The sequence below is a fragment of the Dendropsophus ebraccatus genome, chromosome 5 (assembly GCF_027789765.1).
Source record: "Dendropsophus ebraccatus isolate aDenEbr1 chromosome 5, aDenEbr1.pat, whole genome shotgun sequence".
Lineage (NCBI taxonomy): Eukaryota > Metazoa > Chordata > Amphibia > Anura > Hylidae > Dendropsophus > Dendropsophus ebraccatus.
This window is the reverse complement of record NC_091458.1, coordinates 38,906,240-38,930,872: the sequence shown is the minus strand read 5'-3', so window position 1 is coordinate 38,930,872 and position 24,633 is coordinate 38,906,240. Positions and strand designations below refer to the sequence as shown.

At 41.0% G+C, this 24,633-nt stretch overlaps 1 protein-coding gene across 1 annotated transcript in view; it reads right to left on the bottom strand.

The window, feature by feature from the left end:
- The window catches only part of RXFP2 (relaxin family peptide receptor 2), a 199,275-nt gene that overhangs the window by 95,301 nt on the left and 79,341 nt on the right, over positions 1 to 24,633 (bottom strand). Inside the window, exon 2 of the mRNA XM_069972085.1 lies at positions 2,672 to 2,800. Within this exon, the coding sequence (XP_069828186.1) occupies positions 2,672 to 2,800 (129 nt within the window). The remainder of the gene's footprint in view (positions 1 to 2,671; positions 2,801 to 24,633) is intronic.

The following is a 24,633-nucleotide window of genomic DNA, read 5'->3' as shown; positions in this document are numbered from 1 at the left end:
ACAGCTGAGCAAGTGTCTCTGATTGCAGATCAGTCCTCTGTAGACAGTTTGAAAGAAACACTTAGCTGTAGTTAAATCTCTGAGCCCAAATGTGTAGAAGCTGTAGTCTAGGGGTAAATCACCTGTTTAGAGACTTGCCAGCAGTTCTTTGTTTGGTTTGAATCCCCTGATAGAAATGATCTATAATTGTTTAATTTCTTCATTATTGTATCAGTTTTTAAAGTGCAAAGAATTCCCAATCAGGTCCAAATTAGTTTAATTTTTTTAAATACAATGATGGAAAAAAATTAAAAATATATAGTTATTTTTTTCCCTTCATCACTGTATTAAAAGAACTAAACTAATTTGGACCTGATTGGGTATTTTTAATAAAATGATACAATATTATTATTATTTTTAATTATTATATTTCATTTCCAAGAGATTTGAGCCCAAGAAATACCTGCTGGTGGTCTCTAGGCAGGGGGTTTACCCATAGACCTCAGCTCCAACATTGGTTAGGAACTGCAACTATATCTGATTGCAAATCAGTCCTCTGTTGGCAGATACTGACTCAAAGCTGAGCGAGCAGGAGGCTGGGCAGCATTGATTGTTCATGAAGGAGAGGGAGAAGGGAGGAGGAATGAAGTTTGCCAGAGCGCGGCACGCACAACTCCTGTTTGACTCTTTATTACAGTAGAAGACCTGAGATTGTGCATAATCCACTGCATGGACAGATTACCAAAAGGTAACATGATCACTAGGGGACTGCTAGCTACAGCACACTGTAAGCACCTCAGGTAGGGCCCGGGAGCTGACAGACTCCCTTTAAGCTGATCAGAGCCTACTCAAATCTTAGGATGGAAAGTTGCAGGTTCTTGCTGGAAAGTTTAAAAAGGGGAGAACAAAGGGAGGGGGGCTTATAGGACTTTGGATTGTTAGGGCCAGTTCACACTGAGCAAAAACGGCATGCTCAGTGTCCTGCAGTGTCTGAATGGGAGAGTGCGCGCACCTCCGCTCCTGCCGCTCTCCACTCAAAGAGTTGACATGTCAATTCTTTGAGCGGAGAGGGGAGCAAGCGAAGGCGTGCGTGCCCTCCCATTCAGACACTGCAGGACACTGAGCACGGCAGGATTCCGTGGCGGAGAGCGCCGCCGTTTTTGCTCAGTGTGAACTGGCCCTTAGTGAAGAACATGATTGCTCGATTTCAGCACTACTCTAGGATCAGGTGTGCATTAAATATCCATACAGCAGATGCCTTCCCCCAGAAAGCTGTATTCTTAAATTATAGCTAATTATACCATGTTCTTGCTTATTTATCTTTATTACTTTTTGCTTTGTCTCCATATTTAGCTTCCTAATTCTCTTTTTGCTTTGTCTTTATCACTTAAGTAAACTATTAGTCCATTTACTTACTTTATGTGTATTTATTTGTACAGTCTTAGTATCCCATAAGACAACATGGTTTGTTCTGGGTTAAAGACCTTTTTTTTTCAGCTACATAACTCCTTTTTCTCAAGGATTACAGCATTCTGGTTACCTCAACCTCTGGCAATCAGTTGTTATCATGAGGAGAAGCATATGAGTGTGGCGGGAGAAATGATCATGGCTTCACAGTCATGCCGGGCATGGTTCATTCATCAAAGATTTTCTATTTTAAAAAGCATCGCCTTGTCAGACCTGGTATTGTTTTAGGACAGATTGATCCACAAGCTTGCATCCGGGTGATTCATTTAGTCTGCGCTGTAGTGATGAAGTCTGGCCCACAGCTTGTTTTGATACCCCAGTAGTAATCACATTTTTTATTGTTCCATTGTTTTATGCTCTGGATCAAACAATATTAAGTTAAAAATGTTAAATAAATTAGATTTCGCTCTAGTAGAGTCAATTATAATGGGGTTTTCAGATTTTAGGTTTATAACTAGTGTTAAGCAAGCATGCTTGGTCAACCATAGCATCGGGGAGCATTATTAACAATGTCCGTGCAGCCCTTGCTTTATAAAGTAAATAATTAAAATATGTACTTACCTGTGCATGCTCCAATAATTAACATATATATTTACCTGTCCACGCTGGTGTCCTCCTGCCTGTTTTCCACCAACCAGAGCTGCTACACCCATCAGGTAACAGACAGCTCAGCCAATCACTAACCAACATGGGACAGCACCGCAGCCAGTGATTGTCTGAGCAACCTGTCACTTCAGAAATTGCTAAAGGTTTAGCGGCGGCTCCAATTAGCTGGGTAGAGGCAGAGGGACACCAGGCAGCATGGACAGGGAAGTATACTGTAAGGGGGACATTTACAAAGCTTACGGCCGGTGTGTGGGCCAGAGAGAAGGTGTTAATTTGCTCCTTCTCCATTGTGTATGTTTGACGTATGCCCCGCTCGCCCGATGGGCGGGCAGGAAAGCCCGAGGGGGGAGGGGGGAGACGCGGCAAGGTAGGGAGGTTTTGAATTAGTTACTGAATACGAAGCCAGGAACAAATCATATATGAAGAACACATATAAAGAAGAGACTGAGAACTGAACGTGTGAACACAGCTTCAAGTCATCATACTGTACATAAAAATGATTGTATACAGCTACACATAGCATTCTTAGTTTGGTAGGGACCCTGAGAATCTTCCAACTTTACCTCTGGATGTATCATCAGACATAATATTAAGTGAAAACTTAATAATAAGAGCTCACCGCAATAGTCCTCATCCGCCCCATTTTCACAGTCCTTTACACCATCGCAATGAAAAGCCCGAGGAAGGCATATTGTGAGGTTTCCACACGGGAAGTAGCCCATTCTGCACACAGAATCAGACAAGGAATCTGTAATTACAGAAATAAAAGAATAGTTACTGACAAATGATCTTCAAATGATTACTGTCTTATGCAATAGTACAAAAGAAACTATGTCACATATCTTATCATAGGAAAGTGCACCCCTCCCCCACCCTAAAACTTTGATTTGTTAGGAAAAAAACTACCTCAATGAGAGATCATGTTAGATGCTGCTCATATAAATCTATGGAGAGGGGAGGGTGAAGAAGAAGCTTCAATGGTAGTAAGTTCAGTAAGTAGAGGCAGAGAAAGGGACAGAGAGAGACTGCAATGAATTGTAAGTAATAAATCTCATCCCAGTGCTTGTCAGCTTATACTGGCCACTAGTGCTCTATAATGCCCTTCATCCTGCTGCTACTTTTCAGGGTGAACTATAAAGACCATAAATGGTGCAGAACCTCAGATACAAACACAACAGATTATCGCAAAAATTAACCTAGTATGACAGGCACACTTAAAGGTAGATGACATAGGAGTAGTGAGGAGTGAACTTGCCAAATGCTCGGGTTTGTCTGAACCCAAACTCTCAACATTTGACTTCCGCTGCCTGGAGAAGTTGGATACAGCCCTAGGGAGTCCTGAATTTTTTTTTTTTTTGGGGGAGCACAATAGGGACATATCAGCAGCTTAGATTCTTCAGGTTTCCCTTTAATCCTAATAGTCTTTGTTTTTTTTTATTCTGTTATAGCAACAGGATCAGGAGAGTTAAAGGGGTTGTCCAGCGAAAATCTTTTTCTTTCAAATCAACTAGTTTAAGAAAATTATATAGATTTGTGATTTACTTCTATTTAAAAATCTCCTGTCTTCCTGTACTTATCAGCTGCTGTATGTCCTGCAGTAAGTGGTGTTTTCTTTTCTGACACAGTGCTCTCTGATGACATCTCTGTGTCAGGGTAGCTTCACACGGGCGGGCTCGCAGCGAGATTCTCGCTGCGAGCCCGGCAGGTCCTGTCAGTTTCCATAAACTACATACTTGCTGCGGACCGCAGCGAGTATGTAATTGTACCGCGCTTAACCCCTTCTACTCCCGCCGGCTCCCCCGCTGTAAGCAGCATACATTACCTCTCCTTGCTGCTCGGGTCCGGCGTCCTGCTCTCCCGTCCGGCCAATTAGTGTGTTGCCCAGCCGCAGCCACTGATTGGCCGGGCGGGAGAGCAGGACGCCGGACCCGTGCAGCGAGGACAGGTAATGTATGCTGCTTACAGCGGGGGAGCCGGCGGGAGTAGAAGGGGTTAAGCGCGGTACAATTACATACTCGCTGCGGTCCGCAGCAAGTATGTAGTTTATGGAAACTGACAGGACCTGCCGGGCTCGCAGCGAGAATCTCGCTGCGAGCCCGCCCGTGTGAAGCTACCCTCAGACTGAAAAGAAAATATTTCCTGCAGGACATACAGCAACTGATAAGTATGGGAAGCCATGAGGTTTTTAAATAGAAGTAAATTCAAATCTACAGTATACAACTTTTTTAAACCAGTTGATTTGGAAAAAAAAAGATTTTCACTGGATAACCCCTTTAAGTTAGGTGAATAATATTATGTTACTATGGATATAGACGAAAGGTAGCACACTGTTCATGTTTGGGCTAAGGGAAAGGTCAGCATCTATTTTTGGCATTCATATGTAAGCTAAAAAGCCAAATATGATGTGCAATGTCAAAATGATCAAAACAACTTCAAAGTACCATCCACAATTACTAACAGAACACCTTATGGCGGAATCATTTGTCATCTGTGTCTTACATCAGGACTCACCGCAGAATTGGTAAAGGATATTTATTCCATGTGTACATTTAATATTTTGATTACTTTGTCTTTAAAATCTAAATTGTGGTTCTGGATTTGAATATTTTTGGTCTGTTGCTTGAAGGATATATTTGTATCAAAGGGGAAGTAGAAGTTAAAGGGATTGTCTAGCTAAAATCTTTTTCTTTCAAATCAACTGGTTTCAGAAAATGATATAGAGTTGTAATCACTTCTATTTAAAAATCTTCCCATACTTATCAGCTGCTGTATGTCCTGCAGGAAATGTTCTTTTCAGGTTGACACAGTACTCTCTGCTGCCACCTCTGTCCGAGACAGGAACTGTCCAGAGCAGTAGCAAATTCCCATAGAAAACCTTCCCTTCTCTGGACAGTTCCTGTCTCGGACAGAGGTGTCAGCAGAGAGCACTGTGTCAGACTGAAAAGAAAACATTTCCTGCAGGGCATACATCAGCTGATAAGTTTAGAAAGACTGGAGATTTTTAAATAGAAGTAAATTACAAATCTATATAGCTTTCTGAAACCCAGTTAATTTGATAGAAAAGGATTTTTGCGGGTTAACCCCTTAAAGGACCCTCATTTTCAATATTTAAAGGGGATCTACCAGCAGGTTAGCCACCCTTAACCTTTTGATATCTCTTTATAGAACTCCTTACCCTACATCCAAAGGCATTGGGCTACACTGGGAGGTGGGGAGTCTTGCCCACCCCCTCCATCTCCAATGTATCCAAGAAGCTAATTAGCATATTACATTTTTAGTAGATTTCTCAGCAATGGCTCGACATAGAAACATAGAAGATTGTCGGCAGAAAAAGACCACTGGGTCCATCTAGTCTGCCCTTTTAGTATTTTCTTTCTTATTATCTTATGATAGATATATGTCTATCCCAGGCGTGTTTAAATTCTGTTATTGTAGATTTACCAACCACCTCTGCTGGAAGTTTGTTCCAGGTATCTACTACTCTTTCAGTAAAATAATATTTTCTGACGTTGCTTCTGATCTTTCCCCCAACTAACCTCTCACTGTGTCCTCTTGTTCTTGAGCTCAGTTTTTTTTCTAAAAACACTTCCCTTCTTAACCTTATTTAGTCCTTTAACATACTAAAGGTTTCGATCATGTCCTCCCTTTCCCTTCTTTCCTCCAGACTATACAGATTCAAATCCTTAAGTCTTTCCTGATATGGTTTATGCCTCACACCCTCCACCATTTTTGTAGCCCGTCTTTGGACCCGTTCTATTTTATCAATGTCCTTTTTTAGGTGAGGTCTCCAGAACTGGACACAGTATTCCAGATGTGGCCTCACCAGAGCTCTATACAGCGGGATCACAATCTCTCTCTTCCTACTGGTTATACCTCTAGCTATACACCCCAGCATAGGATTTGCTTTCCCTACCGCCTGGTTGCACTGGTGACTCATTTTAAGGCTGTCTGATATCACTACCCCTAAATCCTTCTCTTCTGAAGTCTTTTTCAACACAGTACTGCCAATGTGAAACACTGTTGGATTCAGAGTGAAGAGCTTTACAATGGGATACAAACAGGTTAATGGTGATCTGCTGATTAATCATCTTTGGGGAAAAAAATGACATTGTTGGCAAACAATAAAATGCAAGCCTCCCCCCAATTAGCTTTTTTTGTCAGAGGTATGAGTCTGGATGTGCACTATGAACACAACTGGAAGCCTTGGCTCCTCTCATTGTGTAGCTACCATGCAGGGTTATTGCAGGAGGTCGTCCATCTTGAATAGGATAATCCGAAATATCAGGTAAAGCTGCTATTTATTAAGGGGGTTGGCCACTTTATAATAAAATTGCTCAGTGTACAGTATTAGTAAATGTACTCACTGTATATACTGACAACAGCTCCCTGTGTACCTCATAGAGCTAAAATCAGACTCCCCAGGCTGGGCTGCCCTGCTCTGTGGGGAGTCTGTTCATAAGATGGCCGACATGAAGGAGCACGTGACCATGCCCCGCCCACAGTGTTCTCCATAGGAATATACAGTTGTGGACACTGGGGGGTGGGGCATGGTCTCACAGCATCTTCATGGCTATTGTAACTCTCTAAAGGGCTGCCAAATGTCTCTGAATGATGGACTGAGATCACAAATGTATATACTTTAATATCAACTTACAGGAACAGAAATGCTATGGCTGTTAATAAGGTTGGACTTGTAGAGACAAGGTATATAAGTTCCTGGCATTGTTTCCTGGATGTGTACTGTAATATCCTGATGAATAAACAGGCTTGTGCCAGTGCAGGAATATATTTACAGGGTTTCTTACATTGCGGAGACATTTCCATTAAACTCTCTACCTAATGCGCTTCCTGCAGATTTTATTAATGAAACAGAAATAAAGGAAAATGGAAGATAGTAAATCATCAGATCCTTCTCTTGAAAGAGACCTCTTCAGCAAAATTGACAAACACCATAAATTATTGACAGCTAGAAGTATGATTTGGCAGTGAGCTCACATCTTAAATGGGATAAGTTTCCTCCGCAAATGAAATATATTGTAAATGTGTAAATATTAAGATATTTATTGTTGTCCCGGCTACAGATCTACATGCAAATCTTAGTTTTATTAACGCCTATGAGACATAGGATTGCAAACGGTAATTTAGATAATATAGAACGTTCAAAGATATATAGAATTTTCTGTTTGTTTTGCTCTTCAGATTTATGTATAATCAATCCATATATTGTATATATTTACTATGCATAATCACATGTCCTAGAAGAAATAAACAATTCAGATCACTTAAAGGAGACCTGTCACCCCCCGTGTCGGGGTGACAGGCTCCCGACTCCCCATTAGAGCCCCCTATACTCACGTGATCCCGCCGGGTCCCGCTTCCTGAGCCGGTTGGGCCACGGAGATATCAGCGCCCGAAGCCCGGCGCGCGCGCTGACAGGAGAGTCCGACGCTCATAGAGAATGAATGGGGAGTCCAATGCTCCGTCATTCTCTATGGGCATCGGACTCTCCTGTCAGCGCGCGTGCCGGGCTTCGGGCGCTGATATCTCCGTGGCCCGACCGGCTCAGGAAGCGGGACCCGGCGGGATCACGTGAGTATAGGGGGCTCTAACGGGGGGTCGGAAGCCTGTTACCCTGGCACGGGGGGTGACAGGTCCTCTTTAAGCTGATCTTGGGGCCCTTCTTTTTGATGAACGGGAATACAACATTGACGAATGGCATGTGGGCCCATAGTTTCTAGCTGTTATGTGCTTTCCTTCTATTAAACTATCATGGATCACCTCCACACAGTTCCTACAGTCCTGTAAGCCAAGAATGAAACTCAATAATATAGACCCTTCTATACAATCTAATGTAGGGGGCTATATTATTATTCCTTTAACCCCTTAAGGATCGGGCCAATTGTCACTTTTGCGTTTTCGTTTTTTCCTCCTCACCTTCTAAGACCCATAACTCTTTTATTTTTTCATTTACACAGCGCCATGTGATGGCTTATTATTTTCAGGAACAGGTGAAATTTGTAATGGCATCTTTCAATCTGCTATAAAATGAATGACGGAACCCCCAAAATATCATTTATGGGGTGAACTTGGGTCAAAAAATGCGATTCCGCAATTTTTTTTTAGTCCATGTTTACGAGGTGCACTTTATGGTAGAACTAAAAAAAATTTTTTTTAACCTATAGGGTCGTATGGGGCATAATTTTTTGTGCCATGATCTCTAGTTTTCAATAGTAACATTTTTTTCTAGATCAGACATATTGATCACTTTTTATAAATTTTTTAATACATAAAATGTAATAAAAAAAAGAAATCTCTGTTTTTTTTAACCACTTTTTGTTCATGCCGTTCACTTTGCGGGAACGATTACGCACGCTACGGTATATTATATGTTAATTAATTATTATTTTTATGTGTTTTATGTATAAAATGGGTGATTTTCACTTTTATTGGGGTTGGGGCTATGGGGCATTTTTAAAAACTTATCGATATATTTTTTACTTTTATATTATTACATTAGGTTTTATACACTGATCACTGCTATGCCATAGCATCGCAAGGATCAGTGTAATCTGCGATCATTTGATAGAGCCTGCCTGTGGCCTGTGGAACATTAGACTGCAAGGAGGTAAGCAGTATACCTCCGGCAGTCAGGCCATGCGATCAGGACCCACGCAGACACGCTTTGGGAATCCCGATTGGTAAGTGACTGGAGATGCTCCTGTCGCTTACACTTAAACGCCGCAACCGTGAATGCGGTGGTGTTTAAGGGGTTAATGGTGGGTGATCGCGGAAGCCCATAGTTAACGGTAGGGGTGGCTGCTGATTGCAGCCGATCCCAACTGCACAGGAGCCGAGCTCGCTTCATAGCACGCCCCCCCCACCCTAAGGGGGGGGGGGGGGTAAGGGGTCGTTAAGGGGTTAAAGGCAATCTATCATTTGTAATTTATGTCCCACTCTAATTCACTGCTCATACTGTTGGATAGTCAGGGAGACACATGGTAACTTTTATCAGGGCCGGCATCAGCTCAGGGCTTACCCAGGCAAGTGCCAGGTCCCACAGCACCTCTAGGGGTCCATAGAGGGAGATGGGCCCAATGTTTTAATGTCCAGCCTGCTCACTGTAGTGCAGGGTGAGGGCCTGACCATCAGAAGACACAGTAGATGGAGCAGGACCTGCACAGAGAGAGAAAAGGGATAAGGACCTGATCACATGACCCGAAGGTCCTCAACCTTACAGTGTAGAGAACAGCCTGACAGAGAGGAAGAGGGAGAAGACTGAGCTATAACTGCTGTTTGTCAGTGTCAGTCAGTCAGTTTGTTTGTCAGTCTGTCAGTGTCAGTCATTCAGTCAGTGCATGTCAGAGTATGTGTCAGTCAGTCTGTCAGAGTCAGTCAGTGTGTCAATAATGTGTGTTTGTGTATGTTAGTGGTGTCTTAAGTGATTGTGCATAGTGTGTGGATGATGGGGGCATAATGGATGAATAAGCTAGCTGAGGCTCTGTCGCCCGAGGGCCCGCAAATCCCTGGAGCCGGCCCTGATTTTCATATATCTATCTATGCTTCCAGGAGAAAAGCTTTTATTTTCTGGTAGAAGAAGTCAAAGAGGCTTTCTTAAGCTCCTGAATAGCTGCAAACTTGATTGACACCTGGAAGCTGAGTCCAAAGCAGGGCCAGGTAGGGGAGGGGGAGTGAGGAGGTGTTACAGCTTTCTGCACTCCAGGAGCTCAGGAAAGCCTTTTTTGACTCTTTTTACATGTTTGTGGAATCACAGACAGATACAGTATATGAAAGGTACCAGGTTGTTCTCTGACCTAACAGACATCTACCAGTGTCAGCAGTTTACAATGTGAATTGCAGCTGACAGATTCCCTTTAAATCTAAATGACCCATGATGTTTATTTTAGGGGGCAAGGAGAGGGCTTGGGACCCACTCCATACCTAGTGACTCCTTACTTCTATCAGCAGCTGTGGCCGCCACTAATCGCGATCACGTTGTGGCAGCTATTTAAGCATTTAGAGGCTACTGTCAAAATTGATGGTGCAGTAGTTCAGAAAAGATCCTTGTGACGCGATCGCATGGAGTTGATCTGTTGTCAGGGTAGTTCAAGGACTTTTATATAGTGCTGATGTTATATAAAAATAATAAATCATCTATTCTTACCTCTCCATGTTCCCCTGATGTCCTCCTGTCTCTGGGTCCCCTGCTGACCACAGCCGAGACAAAATCTAAGGCTGAGTAAGCTGTCACTGCCAAGACGAATTTGTCTCGGAAGTGGTGGTGGGATCATTCAGCGGGGGACCCAGAGACATCACAGGAGGGCATCCTTTTCTGTTTCTATTGTAATAACACAGTAACCATAGTCTTTCATGGTGTGCATTGCACAGCAATGTGATTTTTACTTTCATTTGGGAAAAAAATTCAGCTGGGACGACAAAAACATATTGGAGATGTCAATATCGATTGTAGGTGATGCCGATGTAAACAGGCTAGGTGATTAATGATGCAATTTACTGCAATGTTTTAGGGGACAAGCTTACGAAAACAATAGAAACAGAAAACAAAAGAAACCTTGCATGACCTCCAACTAAATCAGCGAGGCTAATAAACATTGTGATGATACAGGATGTGGATTTCGGCATAATTTATAAGTTAAAGACTATAGTAAGACAGAGTTAGAAGAAAAGAAAAGATAAGTGGTTAGATTGAACTACATTGATTTGAACTGCCTTTTACACCGGCAGATTATAGTGCAATAAATCGTTAAATTGTTTGCTTACTTGTAAGTTCTATTACACCTATGTAAAGTATCTGTCAGGTATTGCACAAAGGGGATGAAGGAGATGGCAATATGTATTTTCCCCACTAGGGGTCACTGTCTACAGTATTATGTGTTATGTAATAAGCACAGCTGAAGGTGGAATGGGTCTTATGTCACATTTTCTAATTTACCATGTCACAGGTGCAGGTTCTTTCCCTCTCTTTGTCTATCTATCCTACTTCTTCACTCACCTTTTTCCACAGCCCACCAATTAACACACAGCTTATTTTGTCCTTATAAAAGGGAGGTTAATTGTCAGTAGAGGTGGAGATAGACTGAGATATCATCCTGGTTAAGCTACTGGACTCTGTCCTATTTTTGTCATACCTTTACACTTGGGTTATTGTTCTACCTCAAGTGCAGTGCCGTTTGTGTGGGGGTGGGTTCCAACACCACTCCTGGCCACCGTGACAAGTGCCCAAGTGACCCAACACCCACCTAGCTGCCACAACACTGCATAGCTACCCCGGCATATGGCACATGCCTCCTCCCTCCCCCATTCTTTGCTTTGACTGACATTGCCTCCTTGACACCTGAGCTCTGAGCATGACATACTGTGGAACTGACAGATTCACTGACAGAGCCCCCATATACAGTATACTGACAGGCAAACCTGTTGCGAGTAAGCCCCTACTACATGAGGCGAAGGAGAGGAGCAAACTAGCGCTGTCAGCGCTCGCTTGCTTCTCGTTCCCCGCTGGCTGCTGGTGCTATTACACGCATCAGCAGCAAGCAGGTGAGTACGGGGGGGGGGGGGGACAGGCAGCTGCACTGGGGGGCTGCCTGGATGCTACCGACGTTCCTTTTCCATGGAACGAAGGCAGCAGATAACTACTATATTAGTCATTTGTCTTTCAATATGTTGAAAAACAAACAACAGCAACGATACAATGACGGCTGATTGTTGCCTTCTATTACATAAGACTATAATCGGCTGCAACATCCGATATCGTCGGAATACGGCCTATAATCGTTTTGTGTGATAGGGCCTTAACAAAAGTATAAAATGTGTAGTCTGTAAAGATAAGAGGAGGCTGCTGTAAAGTGATCTGTACAGCAATACAGGGACAGGTCCTGTCAATTATTGTCTATGGGGATTGCTTTAAAGCATGTCACTAAATGCTGTTAAAAATAGCCCAGACAAGATGGCAGCCCCCATAACAATGGACAAAAAAATTTAATTTAAAAGATTTGAATAAGAAAACAGAAACAGACCATGTTTCAGTACGTGTCTTTAATCAGGAAAAAAAATTCTAGGTGATACATTCCCTTAAGTAACAAAATGATGCTGATAATTACTTATTACTAAGAACAACAACAATAACAATTGTTATCACTTTAATGGTTCAAATAATGTTAGAACAAGCTCCAATTCCAGGTCCTCTTTAAATGATGTCTGTATTATACGGCTAGAGGGGCACATGAAACTCTACAAGATTAAAAGGTGCATTTGTTTTGACTCAAAACTTGATTTTCTTTAAAAAAAAAAAAAATCCTTTCATCATTTTCTTGCTTCTCCTTTTATAAGTAAATCAAATCCAGTATAATCATGCAGCACCATTACAGGTTCCACCCGGTGCAGCATTGAGGACAGAGTAGTTTAATATGCTTTACAGTACATGAAGGTAAAATTACCTCCTCAATAACACAAAGGAGGAAGTACAAGGTTTTCTTGTTTTTGAATTTAACCGGTATAATCAGTTGGGATTTTGTTTGAACTGCATTGAATATTAATAATAGTGACAGATGCTGTTTTACTCAAGATTTGTTCAAAATGTCTTATGTTTTGATCGATGTGTATTCTGTGTTAAAGCTGTTTCATAACTTATTTCCATATGTTAAATGGGTACAAACATAATGGGCTTTTTTGCAAAGAATTGTCTCCAAGTCAATTAATGAAACAAACAATAGCTAATAACTAACAAATGTGTTGTTCTTCTGTGAGCTCAGAAATACTCTCCTTACCCTAGGCGAAAAAAAACTCTAATGTCTTGGTTAAAAGGTTTAATCTTTTCTACAGTCTACCGCTCACTGCCTGTTGCTAGGGGAATTCTGTCACTAGTAACAGAGATCAACACAGAACAAAGGATGTGGGGATAGGGCTTAGTTTGTGTTGTGTTCAGGAGAGAGAACTAGAGCATCCTGGGCCGTGTCCATGCTGAAGCTTGCATTATCCTCCAGAGGATCTGCACTGTCTCTGAAAGCTAAATCAAGTCTTCCCACTTATATAAGCAGAAGCAGTTCAGTGGTTAGTGTAACCCCTTCCTTGCTATGCTGCTGCTCTATGTACATAATGCTTCCTTTTGGAGTTAATTTTCCCATTTTCTGTCTATTTAGTCTGCAGGCTTGTCTTTGGTAGAAGTTTAGTGCATAGTATAATCCGTTCTTTGCTGAACTGCTCCTGTTTCATTCATTTCTACTCACAGAACACCTTACTAACCCTCTCCATCAGTAGTCCCTTCTCCCCTCACATACTATCTATAGTAGTAGACCAAATTATCCCCAGTACAATACCAGCGCAGTCAGTGCATTTTCACCAGAACTGTATGTTGTGCTGTGATTGACCAGGCAAGAAAAAGGAAGTCCATGTGTAATGGCCCAGAAAGGTATTTATTGTCAGGCGTCTGGAGATGTATTGTTGTTATTGGCAACCTTAGACAGTCTGTATTAGGGCCTATGTATTTGCTGCTCTTCCTTAGCTCTCTTGTAGTGGTATTGTTTTCTGCTATGTATTTATTTAATATGTTGTTATGTATTAATCGCTAATAATACAAGTGTTGAGCTTGATCAGTGCTCCTCCCCTGCAACCTATCACACTCTAGTGATTGGCCAGGGGAAAGCCAGCTCCGCCCACCTTTTACCCAGAAGGGCTGTGCGGTCTTGTCAGTGACAGTTGGTAGTCTGGCATTGCCAGAGTCACATCTAACCTCCCTACGTCACCTCAGTAATCCTGTCAGACTCCATCTTCAACCCCCTAACCTGTTTCCAGTTAGCTATAAGGACTAATACGTGTCTTCAAAGTCTCAGCAGGACATCCTCTGTATTTATTAGTGCCTGCTGTCGGATTGGTGAAGTGATAGAGGGTCTCCCATTCACCGTCCACATCTTCCTGGCTTCCAAGTCAGTGTGTCCATGTGTCTTCCTCCTACATGATAGTGAGCGTTGACAGCGTCAAGTCTCTTCAGTAACTTCAAGTACCTATTCACACGTACCTTATGAAGGCGGAAAGCTATAAAGTCTCTGGAACAGGTCTGTCTCTTTGAAATCCTATTTATCCACCAAGTCTAAGCTATAGTAACCAAAGTAACCCTCCCCCTGAAGCAAAGGACTCTGATCAAGCCAACAGTTTGCCATCATCAGATGCCCCTGTATTGGATTGTATATAGTTATCCTTCAAGTAAAGTCTTAATATACTTTCACCGCTATTGTGTGAAGACTTTTATTAAAAATTATATGTCCCTGCGTGTATGCTGAAGAAGACAAGGGCCCCAGCACCCTTGGACCCCACCGTGACAGGAAGGTTTCAGAAGGTGAGCCCTAAGGTTGCACTACACCCCCCAGCAACACAATACCCTCAGCATATTACAATAATACCACCAAAGGGACATTATAATTTTTCTTGGCATCACGTATAGGACATGATACATGTATGTGTACTAATGGCAAACCACCTACTTCTAGTCTTGCTCTAACTAATCTCCTTTCAGGCAGCCACAAAGGCTCTTTAATGTAGCTACCTTGATGGAGTTTGCTGCAAACAGGATAATAAAATCCCATACCACTTGCTTCTCCCAGCTCCTTTTGATAAGTGTTTTTTTAATGCAAAAGCACGCAGTTTGACCTTAGGGAGATCAAGTAAAACACTGCAGAGACACCATCGCATGTCTCAACATCAGTTTATTCTAGGACATTGCCCCCTGAGAAATCAAATATGCAAAAAACACTGCAGAGACACCATCAAGTGTCCTGACGTCAGTGAGCTAGCCAGACCTTCCTCCAGGAAGGAAGAACCGAGCCAAGCAATGTCTCCAGTCAAGTAAACCACCCAAGCAAGGTATCCATCCAAAGGCAGCTGTTTCGGGGTGTTTGCCTCTCATCAGTGTGGAGTAGGATTCTGGCTAGTGGGAGAAATGCCTAGTAAGTGCATGCAAAAAGGAGGCTAGTTGACCTCAGGGTGATCAACTAAACCCTTGCAGAGACACCATCACATGTCTTGACGTCAGTGTATTCTAGGACATTGCCCCCTGGGAAATCAAATATGCAAAAAACACTGACGTCGAGACATGTGATGGTGTCTCGACGTCCTTTTGCATGCACTTACTAGGCATTGCTCCTACTAGGCAGAATCCTAGCTCACTGACGTCAAGACAAGTGATGGTGTCTCTGCAGTGTTTTTTGCATAAGTTTTTTTATTTATGACAGGCATACTTTTAACAGAAAGTGCGCCGATAATTTATGATTTTTTTCATAGATACATAAATTGATTTAGAAATAAATTATGTGTTTGGAAAGTCCCTTTAAATAATGTCTATAGTGCAGTTAAAACTTCTAGAATTATATTCATTAACACAATTCATCTGCAGGGAAGGAAATAACTTTATTATCCTTTGGGAGTATTTGTAATTCTCCCATCGCTTAATTTGATTTGCAACCACATGTAGATTGATTGTATTCACAGTAATAGGACACTGCTAGATCACTTCTAAATCTAAATAAATCATTTACACATAGGCCAAGCCTCTATAGATTTAATGGAGCCTGTACAGAACTGATAACAATGCAAAGTTGAGTGTGCACAGAATATTACTGCTGCCAAAGGACTAGACACAGCTGTCTATGAAGAAATCTTTACACAGTACTGAGGTAATGAGCTAAGATGGTAAATGAATATAAAAGAGATGTCAATAGCAAGCATCAACATTTTTCTGACATTGAAAAAGGAGAGCTGGATAGTGTTGAGCGAGCATGCAAAACAGTGCAAACAGTGGTTAAACAAGTGGTTAAACAAGTATCAAGTCCAAATAGTCAGAGGTATTCTGCAACTAGAATGCAGTATATTAAGGCACCTGCTCTGGTTAAGCATCTTTTAAAAAAAGAAGACCTTACACTGCGAGTGCCTCGATTTGTTTGATGTCCAGGAACACTGGCAGTATGACCAACTCTCTTAACAGTACAAATAGTAACCCTCGCAACCCAGTGATATTGACTCCACCGGCCGCTGCACAGAACAGAGAGGGATCCTGGTCAAGTGAGTATAATTAAAACTTCACTTATTACTACCTTTTATTTTAAGAGCCTATTCAAAATTGGTGCAGTTAGGTATGAATTGTGTCTAAGAGAGAAGAGCGAACTTCAAGCATGATCGAGTTTTTCAGGACTCCCTAGGTCTGCATACACAGTAGCTACTGGTAAAAAGAAGACGAGTTTAAATTCAGAATAACCTGAATGTACTTGAAGTTCGCTTATCTCTAGTGTCTAAGATAGAGAGGATCAGCTAAAAAGTAGTAAGGCCTTGGTGCTAGAGGAGGCAAATAGGAAGACCAGTGTTAGGGTATGTTTACACAAAATTTGTCAAATTGATGGCCATCCAAAAATATGGGCAGAAAAATAAAAATATGTGAACATACCTGTCAGGAACCCCGCCCACTGTCCCTACCTGCTTGCCGCAATCCGCCCTAAGATGGCGGCGGGCAACTTGGCGGCGGTCCCTGTACTGGCTTGGTGAGACACAAAGACAAAACAAGACAGACAAAACACAATAAAGAATGGTCGACAGTCCGGGTCACAACAATCGGGCAGCGCAGTACAAAACACAATCCAACAAGCTAGGTCAATAAACAGGCAATAAGGTCAGGGGCAGGCAGCAAGCAGGGATAGTCAGAATACAAGGCAAAAATAGTCAGAATAAACACAGAGCTAAACAGAAGCAGAAGCAGGCTGAGACAAGCTCAATATCCGGCAGTAAGAGGCAGGCTGGCACACACTATATAGGAGACCAGAGGTCCAGTGCAGGAGCTGATTGGACCAGACCCCTAATCTCCTCAGAATACCTGGGGCAAGAGCCTCTCTGTAGATTTAGCATAGAGGCCTAAAAGCTATAAAAAACAAAACTTTATACATGCCATAGAAACATCAAAAATGTTCTGTTCAGAGTGTTCAGACCCTGACAGATGGCTAAAATGAGCCAGGAGAAGAGCATGTTTATCTGTATTACGTGAGAGAGATGGACTTATAATGCAAATTTATGGTCTTGCTCCCATAGATAGAGTGTGGGGGAGATGCATGTGGCCCTATCATTTTAGTAATTGGTTGGGTCTAAACACTCAGACCTAAACAATAAAAGCTTTTAACATCTCCCTAGGACATGTCAAAAGTTTTTTTTTTTGACAGGTACACTTTAAGACTTTTAGGACAAGCAATACGTTTATTCTATCCTTTTTCTGGCACAGAATTCTGATGTATTTCACTTTTTGACTGTAACTCATTAAACATGAGGACAATTTCTTCAAATTACCTCCTAGGATTATAATTGCTACTTCATTGTTCTCTATGCTTTTAAAAAGTAGAAGTTTAATTAACCGGCTTTCAAGCTGAAGTAGCGCTACACCTTAAAGTGGATATCCAGTGATTAGATGAAAATATCAATTATTACTCTTAAATGCTTCTCCATTGTAGGCTTAACTTAAAAATGACCCTATTGTTTGCTTTTAGCCTTACATTTTTCAACATTCAGTGATCCTTGTATAGATCCTCTTAGAATTCTACTTTTTATAGTCCAAATATAAACCATTGACGATTTATGTTTGGATATAGTCTTCAGTAAAATGTATGTTCGATTGCAGAGCGAAAGAAGTGGTGTTGTGGTGGAGACTCCGCTTTAAGCACAGGACAAATGGGTTGAGCAGATGGAGTAAGAGCTGGTAGGGCTTGTGGGATATGAAGCAAGTGAGATGCCACCACAAAAGAGAAGTTTTGACAGAAGTTCTAGATACCACAAGAGGGCAATGATATGTGGTGGATGCGGTAAAGGCAATACTGGTGCCAGTATTCTCTGCTCCTCTAATCTTTTTGTGATGAGAGAGTCCAAGTGCCTGAGACTTTATAGAGCTCTTTTGGCCAGTTTCATGAGAGACAAGCAATAACTAGCTGTAGTGTTCAAGTGTTTTTCCCCGCTGGGGATGTGAGACAGGACTGCATATTGTTCGTATAAGACCGTTCTTCTGAGGTAAACAAAACTTCCTGTTGCTGCATCCTGGAACTAAAACATACTAACTGGTGTTCTGAAAGGGTGTAGTGCCCCACTTCCAACCCGTACCCCAGACAACTCTTCCCATAGCAAAATGACCAGGACAGATTATCAGTCTCTGGACCTAAACAACAAAGGTTCCTATTAAGGTTTTGATAGTACACTATGAGCAATTGATACAGAAAGTATATAAAAAAAATTGACTCAATAAAGGTGAGCAAATCTCAAGCAAGCTCAGTCCCGTCCGAACTCGAGCATCTGGTATTCAATTACTGGTGGCTGAAGAAGTTGGACATAGCCCTAAAGGCTCCTTGGAAAAATATCGAAATTACCTATGCCCTATGTCTGCATCAATGTTGTCAAGGACTCCTTAGGGCTGCATCCAACTTCTCCAGCCACTGGAAGTCAAATGCTAGATGCCAACATCAGGTTTGGCCAAACCCGAGCATGCTCAAGTTGCGCTTATCTCTAATGTTCACTAAATGATGAATATAATTTTTTTTTTTTTGCTAAAACCAAAAGAAGCTTTTTTTTCTTTTTCACTTCAGCAACTGATCTTCTCTCTGTTAACCTATCTAACCATTCAATACACCTTTTAGATGAGTTTAAGATTATGCCTGCATTAGAAGTATGCAAGCAAATATCAAAGATCAAATAGCAGAAATGAAGTCAATTAGAAGTGATACAAGTCAATTGGACATACGCCTATTCCTGTTCCCTTGGGTGCACAGTTTGTCCTTATGTCGGGCCCAATCTATTTAAAATTCTGTATGAATATAAAGAAGGATGACCTACTGACTGCATCGACAGCTAAGCAAGCATCAGAAATGCTATGTCCAGTCGTCGGAAATTATTTGCTTGTAGGAAAATCAAAACTTAATTCCTTTAAAATGGTATAAGTAAAAAAAAAAAAGAAATAAAAAAAATGGCCAGAAATAGTCACTATGGGGTTAACTAGAAGCCTTCCGAATAGAGCATGTGCAAAATATAGCTAATGTATGGCATAAATTTGTCAAAAAAACTAATAATCTAATTTTCTCAGACTAACATTATCAAATGTGACACAAAGACATTCAATAAAAAATTGTGTATCCTCCTGCTGGGAAAAACTAGATTAGGTTTAGCTGACCTGGGACATTCTAAGCCCAATGAACAACATAATAGGTAGAAGATAAATGGCTTAGGTCACAGGAGTACTCAAGATGGGGCAGATTGGACACTGGGTGTGTTTAACACTCTTCTCCTTCTTCTTATAGTGGCCTAGTGACAAAGTGCCAACATTTACCAGGTCTCCGAAAAAAAGCTAATTTATCAAAACACTAATTTCCACTCACTTTAGTACATTAATATAATAAACTTATATAATTTAGAACTCATTAAAGTGCTTATGTCCTGGAGAGAGTAAGAAACAATATCTTAAAAAGAGAACAGAAGAGATGAAGATTATTTAGGCAATACACTCAGAAATCCTTGAATTCAACAGCTAAGCTGAGTAGTGTTATCTAATCATAGGTGTCATGTCGTCCTTACCTTCATATTATTAAGACCTGCTTTAGCTTACCAGAGGGGGTATTGGGAATAGATACAGAATGTTCACCAGTCACCGCATGTTACTTCTACTAAATAAAAATGAATGCAGGTTGGAGCCAAAGTCCATTAAAGACATACTTATAATATTGCCATGCTGCCTCCAGTATTAATCGGGAGCATAAGCTTGAAGCTATGTAAAATAAAAGCAAAATACGGATGTAAAATTAGGGGGAGAATTGTTGTTTTTCTTAATAATAAGCAAAATTAAATGTCCGTGTGCACGAATGACTTTTATTTTCCCATGGACTTAAAGGAGAAGTCCAGCGAAAATTTTTATAAAAGTATTGTATTGCCCCCCTTCCCCCAAAGTTATACAAATCAGCAATAGACACTTATTACGGGAAATGCTTATAAAGTGCTTTTTTCCTTGCACTTACTACTGCATCAAGGCTTCACTTCCTGGATAACATGGTGATGTCACTTCCTGGATAAAATGGTTATGTCACTTCATGGATAACATGGTGATGTCACTTCCTGGATAACATGGTGATGTCACGCTCCGACTCCCAGAGCTGTGCGGGCTGTGGCTGCTCCAGTGCCCTGTGTCCCTCAGTATCCCCCTGCCATCATCCTCTCCAGCAGCCACAGCCCGCACAGTTCTGGAAGTCTGGTCGTGACATCACCATGTTATCCAGGAAGTGACATCACCATGTTATCCAGGAAGTGAAGCCTTGATGCAGTACTAAGTGCTTTATAAGCATTTCCCATAATAAGTGTATATTGGTGATTTGTATAACTTTTGGGGGGCAATACAATACCTTAATAAAAATTTTCACTGGACTTCTTCTTTAAATTAAAAATAGTGTATGTCTGTATTTTAAATGTATTTAACAGCCGTATTTAAAGGGAAATTGCTGCCACGTGGGACTGTGCCGAGCACAGGTCGGAGAGCTGGGCCCAGCAGCTGTAAGGTACTGGGCCCAAGTCACACTCTTTCAGGGAGGCGATTGGTGCCCTTTAATTTACTGTGTGTGAGCCTAGCCCAGAGCTTACATAGTAACACAGATCACAAGGCTAAAAAAATATGTAAACCCATCATGCTCAGCCTATTGTCTTGCAGGGTTGTCATAGGAAGGTAAAAACCCATGGCATTAGGAAAAACGTTTGATATTTCACAGGTGAACAATATGGGGGAGGTCCACGCTTAGCGCATTCTCTCCTGACTCTGTGTTAGGTAATGTACTGTAAGTCTATGGATTCATTCCGCTTACACAGACAGAGTAGGAAGAGGAACACATGGCAGCACGGTTGTCTCCCTGCTGGTTCTCCTGATCAGACTTGGTCTGAACACTCAGATCCTGACCGAAAACTTTTCAAATGTCTCTTTGAAATAGAAAAACAAACAAAAAAATGGGCAGCACAACCAATACCACTAATAACACTATGCAGGTGCATGCTGCTTTGCAAAGATACAGACAAATAAAAAGAGTGCAAAAGTAACCTGCAATTGCTAAGACATACTTGTAATATAGATATTTAGAATTTTTTGCAAAAAAAAAAAAAATTTTTAGCAAACCATTTAATCAAATAGTATTTACTTCCCACGTTAAGGTGAACCTCAGAAAGATGGACCTACACTGACACTGGCCTCTCTTGGGATAATACTCAACCCATCCCCTGTGAGTGTTTTAAATAGAGATTAGATGGATCCTGCATGCAAAGTATGTAGGCTATATGTATATAGTATGTCTTAGGGCCCTATTACACGGGAAGTTTATCGTGTGAAAAATCGTTAAATCGTTCTGTGTAATTGCAGGCAATGATCGCTTGTATGTCGTTGATCGTTTATTTAGATCTGAACCTAAAATTATCGTTAATCATTCGCTAAAATTCCACGTTCGTTCGCTCAAGTTCCGCGTTTTTTCACTAATCGTTCAGTGTAAAAGCACATTGCCCATTGTTTTTCTGGGATCAGAAGGAATAAACGATCATAGTAACGATCGTAACTAACGATTACCGTTCTGTGTAATATGGTGAACGATTTCAGGTTAACGATAAACAATCTCGTTTGCGATCGTTTATCGTTAGTCATTAATCGTTAAAAATCGCTCAGTGTAATAGAACCCTTAGGGATAGCAGTACTAACGACAGGTACCCTTTAAAGGGGTTATTCAGTGCTACTAAAACATGGCCACTTTCCCCCTACTGTTGTCTCCAGATTGGGTGTGGTTTTGAAACTTAGTTCCATTGAAGTAAATGGAGCTTAGTTGCAAACTGCACCTGAAATGGAGACAACAGTAGGGGGAAAAGTGGCCATGTTTTTGTAGCGCTGGATAACCCCTTTAACCCCTAGACGACCCTGGACGTAGGGTTACGTCATGGAAGTCTGTCCCCAGACGACCCTGGACGTAACCCTACGTCCTGGGTGTTTCTCCGGCTATGAAGCGCGCTCCGGAGCGGAGCGCGCTTCATAGGAGGTGGGGGCCGGCTGCAGTGAGCACCGGGACCTCACCGGTAATGACACGCTGCAGCGATCGTGCTGCCGTGTGCCATTAACCCCTTAAACGCCGCGGCGTTTAAGTGCAAGTGACAGGGGGAGTTGAAACGGACCGCCGGAGGTCTCTCACCTTCCTCCGTGCGGTCCGATCGGTGATCTGCTACACTGAGCCTGCACAGGCAGGCTCAATGAGCAGATCGCCGATAACACTGATCAATGCTATGCCTATGGCATAGCAATGATCAGTGTAGAAATCAAAGTAGTGTATGTAGAAGTCCCCCAAAGGGACTTCAAATGTGTAAAAAAAAAAACAGTTCAAAACACTATTACACTACCCCAAAACCCCTCCCCCAATAAAAGTTGAAATCACCCCCCTTTCCCATAATATAAATAAAACATATAAAAATAAATAAATAGATAAACATATAATATACCGTAGCCTGCATAATTGTCCGATCTATTAAAATATAACAAGCGTCATTGCAAACGGCTAACAGCGTACACGAAAAGAGGGGAAAAAGTGAGCAGATTACCGATTTTATGTTACATTATATATTAAAAAAATTCAATAAAAAGTGATCAAAATGTCCGATCTTCACAAATATGGTATCAATAAAAACTAGAGATCATGGCGGAAAAAATGACACCCCATACCGCCCCCTGGGGGTGAAAAAATAAAACCGTTATAAGTGTCACAATAGGCCCATTTTATTAATATTTAATTGCCAAAAAAAAGGATTTCATAAAAAAAATACATATATAACATTAGAGAATCTGTGTAACCTACATATGGTTGTGTTCGGACTGACCTATAGAATAATGGTATCATGTCGCTTTTACCGTATAGTGCATTACGTAGACACAGGAACCCCCCAAACGTTACCATATTGCATTCTTTTTTACGATTTCACCTATTTATATCTTCATAAATAATATATTTGGAATTCCATCATACATGTTATGGTAAAATGAAAGACGCCATTACAAAGTACAACTATTCCTGTAAAAAAACAAGCACTTACATGGCTTGTAGATAGAAAACTGAGAGTGCTAGAGCTCTTAGAAGGGGAGTAGGGAAAAACGAAAACACTAAGATCAAAATTTGCGCCGTCCACTGGGTCATTTTGGGCCTGGTCCTCAAAGGGTTAAGGAATATAAAAAAAAAGTTTGGTGGGAGCTCATGAACTAACAGCCCCTCTCTTATTACTAGGACAAATAGATATTTAGCAAGGGCTAAGGCCATTGTTTTTTTTAGCTTGGAGGTTTCTTAGTCACGAAGTGTTGACATAGTTCCGTTTATTTTAATGGAAGTACAATGCACACTTCAGGCTGATGTAATTATACATGTATTCCACTCATTAGCATTTTTGAACATGGGCTGAATTTTTAAACTTTATTTGAAAGGAAGATGAAGAAGTAGTTTGCTTAATTTGCAACATATTATTGTGGCTCCAAGCGGCCATCTAAAACAAATGTTTAAAATACTTGAATACATATTAGAAGAAGTAAGCAAGTTGATGTGGCAAGGACATGTCTGCTGCTACTGCCATCCTGTCTTTTTTTCTAACCCACAAGCTATATTCTGCATGCATCTGATGGCCTCATGGCTGATGTACTCTATGGTTGCTTGAACACCATTGGATGTAGTAATAAAGAAAAGAAAAGTTTTAAAAAGGAAATATTTGAAAGTTTTAAAAAGTTTTTTTTTTGCAAACTTAGAGAAAATTTGATTGTGCTTTAGAAAGTTAATTCATTCCTTCTTCCTTTAACTGTTCATTTTTTATTACTACATACTATTGTACCTTACTTTTAAAGCAATGGGCAGTGTCAGCATTACCCAGAAGGGTAATAACAAATCACCTCCAAGGTTTTTGCATAGAATAAAAAGCTGTATGAGTGCACATAGACTACACGCATCCAATTCTCTCTAATTGAATTTGCTTCATAGTAAGTGATGCATTCCCCCATTTTCCATTAAAGCGTGAATTGATTGCTGAAAGGTAAAGGTGCATGAAATAAGAGACATATGGCTGCCTTCAGTGGTTCAGGTCACTTAGACTTAAAGGGGGTGTACCATCTGAAAATGACCGATTTCTAAAATCAAGTTTTTGTTTTAGTAATTTTTTTATGATTTTTTTTGTGTTTTTATTTTACTATCTATAGTATGAAATATAGATGAAAATTGTTGGCCTTTTCATTCTTTCCACTAAGCGAAATAAAATCATCGTGGACAGGGGTATTACCTTAGGCTATTTTCACACTATGTAAAAACAAAGACTGTATTTCATAACAACGGACGTTGTGCAAATAACAATCATTATTTAAGGAATAACCGCTGTTGTTATGAAATACGGCCTTTGTATTTTTGCATAGTGTGAACATAGCCTTAAAAAGTATATAATAGGTGTTTCTAGGTGTTTATTTCTGATACATTTTATGTTTTCATTTCTGCTGCCTAGTCACAATTTTAGGTAATGGACAAAGCAGGA